General features: G+C 40.8%; 1 protein-coding gene across 1 annotated transcript in view; it reads right to left on the reverse strand.

Moving 5' to 3' along the window:
* The window catches only part of LOC146809052 (uncharacterized), a 477,319-nt gene that overhangs the window by 349,930 nt on the left and 111,976 nt on the right, over nucleotides 1-15,413 (reverse strand). The window contains exon 8 of the mRNA XM_085614821.1: nucleotides 13,106-13,423. Coding sequence (XP_085470947.1) covers nucleotides 13,106-13,423 — 318 coding nt within the window. The remainder of the gene's footprint in view (nucleotides 1-13,105; nucleotides 13,424-15,413) is intronic.

A 15,413-nucleotide genomic window follows, 5' to 3' on the forward strand; every position in this document is an offset into this window, starting at 1 on the left:
GACCAACAGGAAGAATGTATACAAGGTTGTAAGACAGACAAACAGGAAAAAAATACACAAGGATGTGGGACAGTCCAACAGGAAGAATGTATACTAGGATGTCACAGACTAACAATTCAATTCAATTCAATTCAAATAGCTTTATTGCGGTTGAATTTACCATAAAAGCACATAGCAAAAAAACAAAACGAGAAAACAGACAATCCGATTCATGGATGCAGTTACACAACATTACATTATTTAAAAAGAATCGATCCGTTAAAAATATAAATAATTCCATGATTTAAAAAGATATCATAACAATACAATCCTAAAAAAACTAAAATATTTCTTGCTCTCTTGAATTCGATTTGGCTAGTCTTGAGTTAAAATAACATTATTGATCAAATTCCTTCGAACAATCCACATTAAATGTAGGAATTTGGCTACTGTACAGACAATTAGTGGATTAGTGTCTGTTTTTAGTATCCTAAGAAAGGCCAAATAATGTTTTATGCCCAGGTTCTTACACAACTGTATTATCCATGGCTTCCTGATAAAAGCATAAGCAGGACAAAATACGATGACATGGACCAGGGTTTCATCCTCAGTAGTGCAGCCCGGGCAGGGTCGTACAGCTCCCCCCTTCCACCTATCGGATACAGAGAAAAATGGCAGTGTACCATATCTAAACTGTAGATACAGTTTCTTGGCTAGTGTTGGTTGGATTAAATCAATCGCAGACTCAAAGCTATAAACGGATTTTACATCCAGAAAATTATCAGTTAAGCTTGAGGATTTTACTGAGCGAATATGGTTACTTTGGTTATTTTCCCTGACCACACTATTCAGAAACTTCTTTGGAATAGCTGTGCAGGAGACTTCAGGATTAAACCAGAGTTCCTCAAAGCCATTCGATATAAGTGACTGTTTTACAAAGGCTAGCCAGGGAATCCTTCCTGAACCAATAGAAGCCATGACAATTTGGAGTTCCTCCCTATAGCTCACCAACTCAGGTGTACTCCAGAGACGCTTCCAATAGAGTAGCGGTCGAATGGCAATAGCGTCTGCGATTGGACGGACATTGAGATCAAGTCTTAGTGGGAGTAGAGGAGTGCTTTTGGGGAGGTCCAATAATTGTCTAAGAAAGTTATTTTCAGTTATAGATAGGGTACTTATTGGTGTGTGACCCCAAAGTTCAGCCCCGTAGAGAGAGGAGGCCCTAGCTTTCACTTTGAAAATTTCGAGCGGGGCACTAACTATTTTTAGTGTACAACTCTTCTGTACTTTGAGAATGCCCCCTGCTACTTGCGTTAGTCTTAAATTAGACTTTGCCACTTGAGGACCCCAACACATTTTATCATTTAAGGTCACACCCAGATATTCAAATGTTGAAACGCTTTCAAGAGGTCTACCACCCATAGTTGGGTGGGGGCAGTTAACAGTTTTTGCATTAAAGGCCATGTACTTAGTCTTGTCTATGTTAATCACCAGGTTTCTTTTTAAGCAGAAATTGGAAAATTGGTCTAACACGCGCTGCATCCCCATTGGAGATTTTGAAAGCAGAAGCGTGTCGTCCGCAAACATTAAGGCGGGAAATTTACGGGCGCCTATTTTGGGGGAGTCTATATCTTTTATGGCCATGAGGTCTTCAATAAGCCCGTTGAGAAAGAGAGAAAATAGGGTTGGAGCAAGGACACAGCCCTGCCTAACACCTTTCTCAATCGGAAAGGCTCCGGTTAACTGTCCTTGTTTGCCGAAGCGTACTTTTGCAAAAGTACCAGCGTGTAAGATTTTAAGTTGGTGGCATAAATAGGGTGGAACCCCCATTGATAGTAGGATGGACCATAATTGTTTTCTATCCACCATGTCGAAAGCAGATTTTAAGTCGACAAAAGTAAGATAGAGACTACCCCTTTCCAATGCCACATGCTTCCAATATATCACTTGTAGCCGGAATAGTTGATCAATTGTTGAGGTTTTCGCCCTAAATCCCGCCTGAAGTGGCGTCAGAATGTTATTGTCACTAGACCAGCTCTCCAAACGTTGTAACAGTACCCTGGCGTAAATTTTTTGTGTGACATCGATAAGGCTAATCGGCCTATAATTTGAGGGTAGGAGCGGAGAGCCCTTCTTATATATTGGGATAATCTCCGCCCCAAGCCAGGAACTAGGCAAAGGTTGCCCCTCCAGGATTGCGTTGAATAAAACCAAAAGGTATGGGGCCCAGACTGATGGTTCTTCTCTAAATAGATCACCTGGGATACGATCGAGCCCCGGAGCTTTATTGGGCTGGATCCTGAGTATTGCCATCTTTACTTTGGCCAATGACATTTTTTGCGCAGGCAGAATGGGGATCACAGGCAGAGGACTCTGCGCAGCCACCTGAATACAGGAGGGAGAGAGAGAGTAGAGACCTTTGAAGTGGGAGGACCAGGCTTCCTCTGATATATTGGGGATGATTGCAGATCCACCTTCTGGATTCCCAGTATGGACAAGATTCCAAAAAGACCTCGCATCCTTTGCTGCGAGGGCAGTTGAAATAGCGGCCCAGCGGTCAGCCTCCCATTCGGATTTAGCATTTTTTATCAATTTCTTATAGGCTTGTCTAGCCTGGATGATGTGTTGACTATTTCCTTTGTTTAGAGCCAGTAGTAATGCTAATTTGGCATCTCTACAACCTCTGTTAAACCAGGGATTACCACCGAAACATGGCTTGGTTTTAATAGGACCTACTTTATAAAAAGGTGTCCGTTAACAAAGAGACCATCTCACCATGGATAGCAGTAAATACAGTCATATCCATAGCATTAGGGTCACTGATAACGTGGTTGGTTTTTTCAAGTAGGGGAACTACGTTTCTATATAAATTTGGCATTACATCTGCAGAGGATTTTGCAGCTGCCCATCGAATTCTTCTCCCACCTTGTACTAGCCTTAGATCGGTTCTGGGAGAACTGATTTTAACACTCTCCCCACAAGTTAGTTGGAGATTCAACTCAGTTATCAAGGGGTTGTGATCACTTTCTGAGCGCCGACAGACGGTAAAATCCAGAATGTTAGACCAAAATATCAGGCTCACCAGAAAGTAGTCTATAATTGATGTATGCCCCAGGCCGTTGTAAGTAAAGTGAGCAGGGGTGTCACTATTAAAACGACCATTACAGGCTCTGAGGGAGAATGTGAGGGAGAAGGAGGTCAATTGTAAAGCTAAGGCTGACCAGTTTTTAACAGGGTAAGCAATAGGAGGAGGAATTGACCAGGTCTCGTCCTCAGCCTTGGTCATTGTAGGAACCCCATGTAATGGTTCAAAGTGACAATTAAAGTCACCTCCAATCAACAATACTACATCGCTCCCCAATTTGTATAGTAACGCGGTTAGCATATCCAGGGTGTCGGAGGTGCCACCAGGTTTTACTGGCCGCGAATAAATATTAACCAGGGCCAGCTTGGGTGTTCTCTTATGTGACATCAGGATGCATGTGAGATCCGGGCTGTTTGTCACCATTCGTTTCAACGTAAATCCAAGGTGGATGCCTATCCAGGTACACAACCCCCCTGACGGTCTACCCCTTGCACCTTTAACTGCAGGTTCTGCATATGTTACGTACCCTGCTCTATGGGTGGGAGCCATAGCCCATGTTTCCTGAAATAGACAGATTCCATGGGAATCCACAAAGGTGTACCAATCAGGAATATCTAAGTTAGAAACAAGTCCTGCTATGTTCCATGATAACATTTTTAGGGAGCCTTTGGAGTTTAGAGACTCAGTTCCCACATTGCCCTCATCACAGGGAGCAGCAAGGTCATGTATCCCAGCGTCAGGAAGATTAGAATCTGTCTGAACACCAATATACTGAGATTGAGGCACCAATGAGCAATTAGGAATCATAGGGGATGGTCGGACGTCCCTAGACTCCCCAAGTGTTATAGGCAAGTTCGCATTGGACACTGCATCAGCCTCTTTAGACAATGTGGGGTTAGATTAAACATTAGCCACCTCTGGATGCTTATTTCTAATAGTTACAGAAACTTCAACATTTTTGTAAGCATCAATTAGGTGGGGCAGGGGGCGACGGGACGGCACTAAAAGTCAGTCAACTTGATCAAGCAAGCTGTATCGATTATGTAACGAGATACCCATCAATTCCCCCCTAGGCGGTCTACCCCTATTCTAGCTGCCTGGGGTCCTCTTGGTATGGCCTCAAATCAGACCCCCCGTATTCGGGGAAGGAATGAGAATGAACTGTTGGATAAAAATAGTCTAGCCTCCATGTTTTAATCATTGTATTAGAGCTTGATTGTTGCCAACTGCATATGTGATCAACTGCCCTAGAATCCTCAAAATTAATAATTATACAATCTCCTCGTACATTTTTAGGTCTGAAGCCTACCCACCTCACTCTTCTAACATGCAGAATTTTACTATAAATAAGACTAGGCAAGGGTCTATATGAATTTAGCCAATGCATAGTCTTATTCCTAAGCTCCTCATAAGATTCCGATTTATTACTTAATAATTCCAGAACCTCCGGTAGAACAACAACATATGGAGCACAATCGGGAGGTAAATTAATACACGGTAAAACTTGAGAGTTAGTGTTTCCAGCAACATGCTCCATCACTGGAATGGCAGAGTTTGATAGGGATGCCGGTAACAGCGGTTGGATGGGATGACAGACAGACTAACAGGAAGAATGTACACAAGGATATAAGAGAGACCACCAGGAGAATGTACATAAGGTTGCAAGACAGTCTAACTGAAAGAATGTATACAAGGATATAAGACAGACCAACAGGAAGAACGTATACAAGGATGTAAAACAGACCAACAGAAATAATGTATTAAAGTATGTAAGACAGACCAACAGGAAGAATGTACACAAGGTTATAACTTATAACACAGAACAACAGAAAGAATATATACAAAGTTGTAAGAAGGACCAACAGGAAAAATGTACACAGGGTTGTAAGAGAGACCAACTTCATGAATGTACACAATGTTGTAAGACAGACCAACAGGAAGAATGTGCACAAGGTTATAACACAGACCAACAGAAAGAATGTATACAAGGATGTGAGACAGCCCAACAGAAAAAAAACATACACAAGTTTGTAAGGCACACTAACAGGAAGAAGGTATACATAGTTGTAAGACAGATCAATAGGAAAAACGTACACAAGGATGTACGACGGCAGTCCAACAGGAAGAATGTATACAAGGATTAACAGACTAACAGGAAGAATGTACACAAGGATGTAAGAGAACCACCAGAAAAATGTAGATACGTTTGCAAGACAGACTAACAGAAAGAATGTATACAAGGTTGTAAGACAGACTAACAGGAAGAATGTATTCAAGGATGTAAGACAGACCAACAAGAAGAATGTACACAAGGTTATAACACAGATCAACAGAAAGAATATATACAAAGTTGTAAGAAGGACCAACCGGAAAAATGTACACAGGGTTGTAAGAGAGACCAACTGCATGAATGTACACAATGTTGTAAGACAGATCAACAGGAAGAATGTACACAAGGTTATGACACAGACCAACAGAAAGAATGTAAACAAGGATGTAAGACAGGCCAACAGAAAAAACATACATAAGTTTGTAAGGCAGACTAACAGGAAGAAGGTATACATAGTTGTACGACAGACCAATAGGAAAAACTTACACAAGGATGTATGGCAGTCCAACAGGAAGAATGTATACAAGGATTAACAGACTAGCAGGCAGAATGTACACAAGGATGTAAGAGAACCACCAGAAGAATGTAGATAAGTTTGTAAGACAGACTAACAGAAAGAATGTATACAAGGCTGTAAGACAGATCAACAGGAAGAATGTATACAAGGATGTAAAACAGACCAACAGAAATAATGTATTCAAGGATGTAAGACAGACCAACAGGAAGAATGTACACAAGGTTATAACAAAGATCAACAGGAAGAATATATGCAAGGTTGTAAGAAGGACCAACAGGAAAAACGTACACAGGGTTTTAAGAGAGACCAATCGCAAGAATGTACACAAGGTTGTAAGACAGACCAACAGGAAGAATGTACACAAAGTTATGAGACAGACCAACAGAAAGAAGTTATACATAGTTGTAAAACAGACCAATAGGAAAAACATACCCAAGGACGTAGGACAGTCCAACAGAAAGAATGTATACGAGGATTAATAGACTAACAGGAAGAATGTACACAAGGATGTAAGAGAGACCACCAGAAGAATGTACATAAGGTTGTAAGACAGACAGGAAGATTGTATACAAGGATGTATGACAGACCAACAGGAAGAATGCACACAAGGTTGTAAGACAGACCAACATGAAGAATGTATGCCAGATTGTAAGACAGAATAACAGGAAAAATGTACACAAGATTGTAAGACAGACCAACAGAAATAATATACACACGGTTGTATGACAGACCTACAGGAAGAATGTAGGCAAAGTTGTAAGACAGACCAACAGAAAAAATGTACACAAGGATGTAGGACAGTCCAACAGGAAGAATGTATACAAGGATGTACCAGACTAACAGGAGGAATGTACACAAGGATGTAAGAGAGACCACTGGAAGAATGTACATAGGGTTGCAAGACAGACTAACAGAAAGAATGTATACAAGGTTGTAAGACAGACCAACAGGAAGAATGTATACAAGGACGTAAAACAGACCAACAGAAATAATGTATATAAGCATGTAAGACAGACCAACAGGAAGAATGTACACAAGGTTATAACACAGATCATCAGGAAGAATATATACAAGGTTGTAAGACAGACCAACAGGAAAAACTTACACAAGGTTGTAAAAGAGACCAACCGCAAGAATGTACACTAGGTTGTAAGACAGACCAACAGGAAGAATGTATACAAGGTTGTAAGACAGACAAACAGGAAAAACATACACAAGGATGTAGGACAGTCCAACAGGAAGAATATATACAAGGATGTCACAGACTAACAGGAAGAATATACACAAGGATGTAAGAGAGACCACCAGAAGAATATACATAAGGTTGCAAGGCAGACTAACTGAAAGAATGTATACAAGGTTGTAAGACAGACCAACAGGAAGAACGTACACAAGGATGTAAAACAGACCAACAGAAATAATGTATTCAAGGATGTAAGACAGACCAACAGGAAAAATGTACACAAGGTTATAACACAGATCAACAGAAAGAATATATACAAAGTTGTAAGAAGGACCAACAGGAAAAATCTACACAGGGTTGTAAGAGAGACCAACTTCATGAATGTACACAATGTTGTAAGACAGACCAACAGGAAGAATGTACACAAGGTTATAAGACAGACCAACAGAAATAATGTATATTAGGATGTAAGACAGACCAACAGAAAAAAACATACAAAAGTTTGTAAGGCAGACTAACAGGAAGAAGGCATACATAGTTGTAAAACAGACCAATACGAAAAACGTACACAAGGATGTACGACGGCAGTCCAACAGGAAGAATGTACTAAGGATTAACAGACTAACAGGAAAAATGTACACAAGGATGTAAGAGAACCACCAGAAGAATGTAGATAAGTTTGCAGGACAGACTAACAGAAAGAATGTATACAAGGTTGTAAGAAAGACCAACAGGAAGAATGTATTCAAGGATGTAAGACAGACCAACAGGAAAAATGTACACAAGGTTATAACACAGATCAACAGAAAGAATATATACAAAGTTGTAAGAAGGACCAACAGGAAAAATGTACACAGGGTTGTAAGAGAGACCAACTTCATGAATGTACACAATGTTGTAAGACAGACCAACAGGAAGAATGTACACAAGGTTATAAGACAGACCAACAGAAAGAATGTATATTAGGATGTAAGACAGACCAACAGAAAAAAACATACACAAGTTTGTAAGGCAGACTAACAGGAAGAAGGCATACATAGTTGTAAAACAGACCAATACGAAAAACGTACACAAGGATGTACGGCAGTCCAACAGGAATAATGTATACAAGGATTAACAGACTAACAGGAAGAATGTACACAAGGATGTAAGAGAGACCACCAGAAATAATTTATTCAAGGATGTAAGACAGACCAACATGAAGAATGTACACAAGGTTATAACACAGATCAGCAGGAAGAATATATACAAGGTTGTAGGAAGGACCAACAGGAAAAATGTACACAGGGTTGTAAGAGAGACCACCAGAAGAATGTACATAGGTTTGCAAGACAGACCAACAGGAAGAATGTATACCAGGATGTAAAACAGACCAACAGAAATAATGTATTCAAGGATGTAAGGCAGACCAACAGGAAGAATGTACACAAGGTTATAACACAGATCAACAGAAAGAATACATACAAAGTTGAAAGAAGGACCAACAGGAAAAATGTACACAGGGTTGTAAGGGAGACCAACCGCAAAAATGTTCACAAGGTTGTAAGACCGACCAACAGGAAGAATGTACACAAAGTTATGAGACAGACCAACAGAAAGAAGTTATACATAGTTGTAAAACGGACCAATAGGAAAAACATACCCAAGGACGTAGGACAGTCCAACAGAAAGAATGTATTCAAGGATTAACAGACTAACAGGAAGAATGTACACAAGGATGTAAGAGAGACCACCAGAAGAATGTACATAAGGTTGTAAGACAGACAGGGAGATTGTATACAAGGATGTACGACAGACCAACAGGAAGAATGCACACAAGGTTGTAAGACAGACCAACTTGAAGAATGTATGCCAGGTTGTAAGACAGAATAACAGGAAAAATGTACACAACATTGTAAGACAGACCAACAGAAATAATATACACAAGGTTGTACGACAGACCTACAGGAAAAATGTATGCAAAGTTGTAAGACAGACCAACAGAAAAAACGTACACAAGGATGTAGGACAGTCCAACAGGAAGAATGTATACAAGGATGTACCAGACTAACAGGAGGAATGTACACAAGGATGTAAGAGAGACCACTGGAAGAATGTACATAGGGTTGCAAGACAGACTAACAGAAAGAATGTATACAAGGTTATAAGACAGACCAACAGGAAGAATTTATACAAGGACGTAAAACAGACCAACAGAAATAATGTATATAAGCATGTAAGACAGACCAACAGGAAGAATGTACACAAGGTTATAACACAGATCATCAGGAAGAATATATACAAGGTTGTAAGACAGACCAACAGGAAAAACGTACACAAGGTTGTAAAAGAGACCAACCGCAAGAATGTACACTAGGTTGTAAGACAGACCAACAGGAAGAATGTATACAAGGTTGTAAGACAGACAAACAGGAAAAACATACACAAGGATGTCACAGACTATACACAAGGATGTAAGAGAGACCACCAGACGAATATACATAAGGTTGCAAGGCAGACTAACTGAAAGAATGTATACAAGGTTGAAAGACAGACCAACAGGAAGAACGTACACAAGGATGTAAAACAGACCAACAGAAATAATGTATTCAAGGATGTAAGACAGACCAACAGGAAAAATGTACACAAGGTTATAACACAGATCAATAGTGTTGGGTAGAAATGGAGGTGGGGGAATTGCTCCTTTTTAACTTAGTGCCGTCACACACCCTTGCGAGTGTCATGCTTCATGATCGGGCGTTGCTCCTCATCGGGGGTGGTGCTGCTGTCTTCCACGGGCCCCTTGAGAAGGCCCTTTATCGGAGATCTTCTAAAGGAGATGCCGCAGTTGTGCATGTGGGTGTGTGGGCCTGGAGAAGCTAGTGAGTGAATTAAAATTACCTTCGCGGTACCCAGAACCTAATTTTTATTCAGGGGTCCGGAAGATAAGATTAAAAGATATAAAGGATATGGAGAACCTCCTTAGAACAAATGCGGAAGAGGAGTGAGTATTTTACCGCTGCTCTCACATCCATGTGAAAAAATGGGAATTTTTAGACCTGCGGTGTTTCCTTTAAAAGATCTCCGATGAAGAGCCCTCTCGCAGGGCCCGTGGAGGACAGCAGTGCCACCCCCATGAGGAGCAACGCCTGATGATGAAGCATGACACTCGCAAGGAAGTGTGAGGGCACTAAGTTAAAAAGGAGCAATTCCCCCACCTCCATTTCTACCCAACTCTATTGAGACTTTCCCCAACCAGAATAGGTTGACCTTTCTTCTTCTCTTTAGGAACAGCTACCCCATAGTGAGTATAATACATAGTTGTAAGACAGACCACTAGGAAAAACTTACCCAAGGATGTAGGACAGTCCCACAGGAAGAAGGTATCCAAGGATTAACAGACTAACAGGAAGAATGTACACAACGATGTAAGAGAGACCACCAGAAGAATGTACATAAGGTTGTAAGGCAGACAGGAAGAATATGTTCAAGGATGTATGACAGACCAACAGGAAGAATGCACACAAGGTTGTAAGACAGACAAACATGAAGAATGTATACAAGGTTGTAAGACAGACCAACAGGAAAAATGTACAGAAGATTGTAAGAGAGATCAACCGAAGGAATGTACAGAAGGTTGTAAGACAGACCAACAGGAAGAATGCAGACAAGGTTGTAAGAAAGACCAACAGGAAGCATATATGCAAGGATGTAAAACAGACCACAGAAATAATGTACAAAAGAATGTAAGATAGACCAACAGGAAGAATGTTTACAAGGATGTGAGACAGACCAACCGGAAGAATGTATACAAGGATGTAAGACAGACCAACAGGAAAGATGTACACAAGGTTTGAAAACAGACCAAAAGGAAGAATGTACACAAGGTTGTAAGACAGACCAACAGGAAGAATGGATATAAGGATGCAAGACAGATCAACAGGAAGAATGGATACAAGAATGTAAGACAGACCAACCAGAAGAATGTATATAAGGATGTAAAATCAGCAGGAAAGTAATTTTGAAGGTGACAGTAAATGAATGTCAGAGAGGAATATAGTAAGACTTACCCATGGAGGGGAAAAAAGTAAACTTGAAAATGGAAGTGAATGAAGCCAGGGAGGGACAAACAGATGAGACAAAGGGATCCTCATTTTGCACCCACTGTCAGCTAATGTAACCTATTCCTGTTTGTAAATGTTATCACATTCTGGTCACAGTCTCTAAGGCCCTCTTTTGTGTATTTCACCCAGTGTTATAACTCCAGGTGAAATACTGGGAGACGTAATTCTAAGTGTGTCAGGGTCCAGAAATATTGGGTCCCAAAAATCCGGACGTGATAAATGACAGCCCAGGCCTGTCACACCTTCTGCAGGGGCAAGGGGCGCAGTGTGCAGCATTGTCTGCCCCGCAAGCTGCTGGGGAACTCCAGAGGACCTGACGATGCTCATCCTGGACAAACATTAGCATGCCCTGCATCCTTCCTTCCCATAAGACACCATTCCACGCCTACCAGCACTCATGCTGACACCTTCCACAAGCTCAGAGTCAGCAGAAAATTAAAATTTTTGCCAAAAGAGGGACAAATTGCCCATAAAGGATTTGGTAACCCAGGACCTAAGCAGTTATTCCCCATTTTCAGGAAAAAAGTCATAATGGCAAGAATTTGGTGTGGAGATACTGGCCGGTGATGTAGATTCCAACCCCCAAGTAGCTCCACACCAAATTCCTGTGAAATCACAATAAGGGCGTAAAATGCTTCAAATTTTCTACAATGAGTCACGTGTCATCGAATTATCCAAATATGTGCTTCAATATCTTACAGGGTGGTCCAACCTGTAAGAAAGCTGGGAGATGTCTCCACTGACCCCTGGTTTTCTTTCCAGTTCCCCTCATGGTATTTAGATATTAAGTATATGTTCATTACATTTCTCAGTTTTATGAAACATGAGTGATTGGCACGGGTAGATTCATGCTTCTGTACCCATACTGTTGCACTCACCTTTTGTGCTTTGCTGCTGTACATACATACTAACATGATAATGGCGACTCTAAACATCAAGGCTCATGGTGTGGATTTAGACCAGTGGCTAAAAAGTTGTCATGTAAGACTCTTAAAAAGCGTTACCTATACTGCTGTGCCAATATGCTTCTCCTGGGGAAAGACTGGTTTATTTGTTTGTCTTGCTTTATTCCCATTCCATGATTGGCCTCTGCTTCCACAGTTACAAGGACGTCCACTGCACCTATTGCAATACTGATTTTACTTGGCTACTGAAAGCAATTGCTTTTTTAGGGGGAATTAGTGGCCCTGTGCCACTGTCACCCAGTAGATGACAGGTACCATCCTAGAAATGTATTTGGAAAAAGGATTGCACAGCAGTGGGGGGCAATCAATGCATACAGTTTAGAATATTTAATAAGAGTCAAACGAAAGTACAAAAGAAGACAATTCATGACGTCATCCTTGGTTGTTTTAATTGGGGATTCTCTTTGTAACTGTTGTTATTCTTTAGATTATAAAGTTACATACAATACAGCTGTTCTGGTTCACAATATAGGTTTACAGTTTTATGAAATATGCTTGTATGTATGTATTGCTCCCAACTGCTCTGTAACTTCAATTTTACTTAGCCACGCACACACGTAAGTTAAATGGTAGTGCACTCACATCATTTTATGATTGTTAGATCTGGGGGTGCCGCTTGCAGGACATCTCGGGCAGGACAAGACCCGACAAAGGCTTGCCAGGTCTAACAATGATGATGTTTAGTCACCACTAACTGTGTTTAGGTTTATCCTGTAGATGAAAGACACTGGTCCTGCTGTAGTATTTTGGACAAGAAAGTTCTCTCATGACCAAAACCAGGTGGACCATTTACACATATTCCTACATGGGGAAATGTGGGCTGGGAGATCAGGAAAGAAAGTCATGGGGATGAGATATGGCCTAGAGACTACAGCTTCTGGCTTTGGAACTGAGGAGACTTGTACAAATACCAGCCTCGGCTCAGCATCCTGTGATTCTAGGCAAATCCGTTAATTTTCCTGTGGCTAACAAAATGCATGTATAACATCTGGTTCTGTTATAAAGTGCTGTGATTTCCTCAGTCCAGACCTGTGCTATCAAAAACTGTAAAAAGAGAAAACATATATGCTAGTAATACCTAGCACACCTTAGCCACTTAATTTCTTGTTGACAATATGTTGCATAAAAATAGAAACTCAAATCCATACATCATGTCTACTTACCATTAACCATCACCTCAATAGTGGCTTTAACCAGGATTTTACCGTCTATTTCCACAGTCACAGTATAGTGTCCTTTGTCATTTAAATTTGCTTTGGAAATATTGATGGATCCAGGATAGGTGATCTGCAGCCGGTCACTGTATACTTTGTCAATTTGTGGATTTGTTGAGTTTTCCTTCCAGGTGACCAGTCTAGTTTCATTCTTTACCCAGACGATAGTAGGCATGAAATCTGTGTAGGTGTGCTCAATGTGTATGAAGAGCATGTCTCCTTCCCAGACTTCCAGCACACGTGGGGCAGATATGTCCACATTCGTTACTGTGAATTACAAAGACAAGATGAGTTGAACTCTTTAAGTGTTACAAGAAGAGAATGGGATGGATATGTTTCTTGATTTGTATGGCACTTCGTAGAATTTTGCGTGTGACCTTTGGTTACTTTACAGCCCAGATGATATTTTAGATAGAGCAAGTGATGATAGGGAGAGAGAACCTATTGATGCAAGTAGTACTACTGAAGATCTAGACCACTCATCCTGGTAGTCTGGTAGACCTATTGGAACAAGTGTCTGAACAGTTCAATCATTGGGAGTTTTCAGGAATGCATGTTTGTTGGGTGCAGATATGAAGGAAGGTATAAGGGCATTCTACGGTCTTCGGTCTTGCACTCATAGGGATCTTCCTCACTATTTCATCTATTTGACCAAGTGTAAGTAAACCAATATATATTTGATTACCCATTAAAAATATGAACTGTGCTGTACCACTACAGTTTTTGAGACTCACAATTTGTGACTTAACAGCGTAACCTGTTGGATATGAAGGGTGTGCAAGCAGAGCAAATCCCTCTTTGTCTTAATTGCTTGGAAATGTTATATATCCCCAACCACTGCTCTCCTCAAACATTCATAATCTAGACCTAAGACATGAGTGAGACCACCACCAAACCCAGCTACTGTCCTGTACTACTCCACCACAGAGCACATGCAGGAAATTTAGAATTTACAGGATCGAATACGGCATACATCTCTATTTACCAGAGGGCCCGACACCCCCAATGTCAACAGGTTTTGACCAAGTAAATGTTACTGGCGGAATATTCTGGAAGTTTCAGAAAAATATCACAAAATCTGAATTCTGATATGTGCAGTAACAGGAATTACAGCAGATAAAGGAATTGTTGCCCCACTTCTAATTGGCGGCCCTCTGTGCTATACCATTACCCAACCACCCCTTTTTTCTCCAGGATACTTGCATGAGCATTCCTCCAGTAATAAACAGTAACATCTCATATGACTATAGGATTGACTGCTCTGTGTACTAGTCCTCTAAGATTCGAACCTGGTTATCTAACAACAGACCCTGTTTATGATATTCTATTGAGACACTGACCTAGCTACCATTCTAGACCACAGTATGTGGCTGTCATTGAATGCTATTTTTGTGAATTCTCTTTGTTAATGCAAATGTGCTAGGTTGACTTCCATAACCAGAACTTTTAGTATGAACTAAAACTATAAAATAGACATGTTGTGAATTATGAGAGAAAAGCATGTGCAGTATTTTGCCTAATCTGTAAAATAATGAGTGCCAGTGCCCAGAGGCCCCTGGCTGGCACTATTAAATATTAGTACACCAGATTCCAAGGCTGCTAGTCTGAAGTCCATTGCACGCCTCTTTAAACCACTACTAGACCTTTACTGCCCCTTTATCTCACTCTTGCAGGCTCCTGCTTTCTCATTTGGTGGTGTTTCTTTCGTTTTTCACCTACTCTGTCTTTTCCATTTGTGTGCATTTTTCCCTCTTTTGCTCTTGGGAAATGCCTGATGAGGTAAAATAACTATTCGTCCCCAAAAATGAGCACCGGTGACCCCTATGGCAAACACTGGCTCAAATTAAGCACTGATTGCACACAACAGAGTATTTTATGCAGGGATTTTGAATGTGCATCAACCTCTCCTCTACTTCCTGCACCAAAATCCAATACTGCTTGTCCCTCCGTTACCTTGGGTACAGTCTATGCCTTTCTGTGCCCAAACTCACAACAGACTGATCCCAAATATTTGCCAGGGTAAACTCTAGATAGATTCACAAGGCAGACTGCAAACTTAAGAACTTAGAGCCATTTCGTCTACATATAACTTTACTCTCTACTCTTCTGCTTTAACTAAAATGAAAGGTTTTTTTCACAAACATCACTCAAGTTATTCTTCAAAGTGACCCCATCTTACACTGGTTCCCCTTAGTCCTGATTCCCTTCTTCCGGGCCACCAAATTTACCAAACATCACAGATCAATAACATTTCCTA

This window comes from Triturus cristatus, chromosome 7 (genome assembly GCF_964204655.1).
Source record: "Triturus cristatus chromosome 7, aTriCri1.1, whole genome shotgun sequence".
Classification (NCBI taxonomy): domain Eukaryota; kingdom Metazoa; phylum Chordata; class Amphibia; order Caudata; family Salamandridae; genus Triturus; species Triturus cristatus.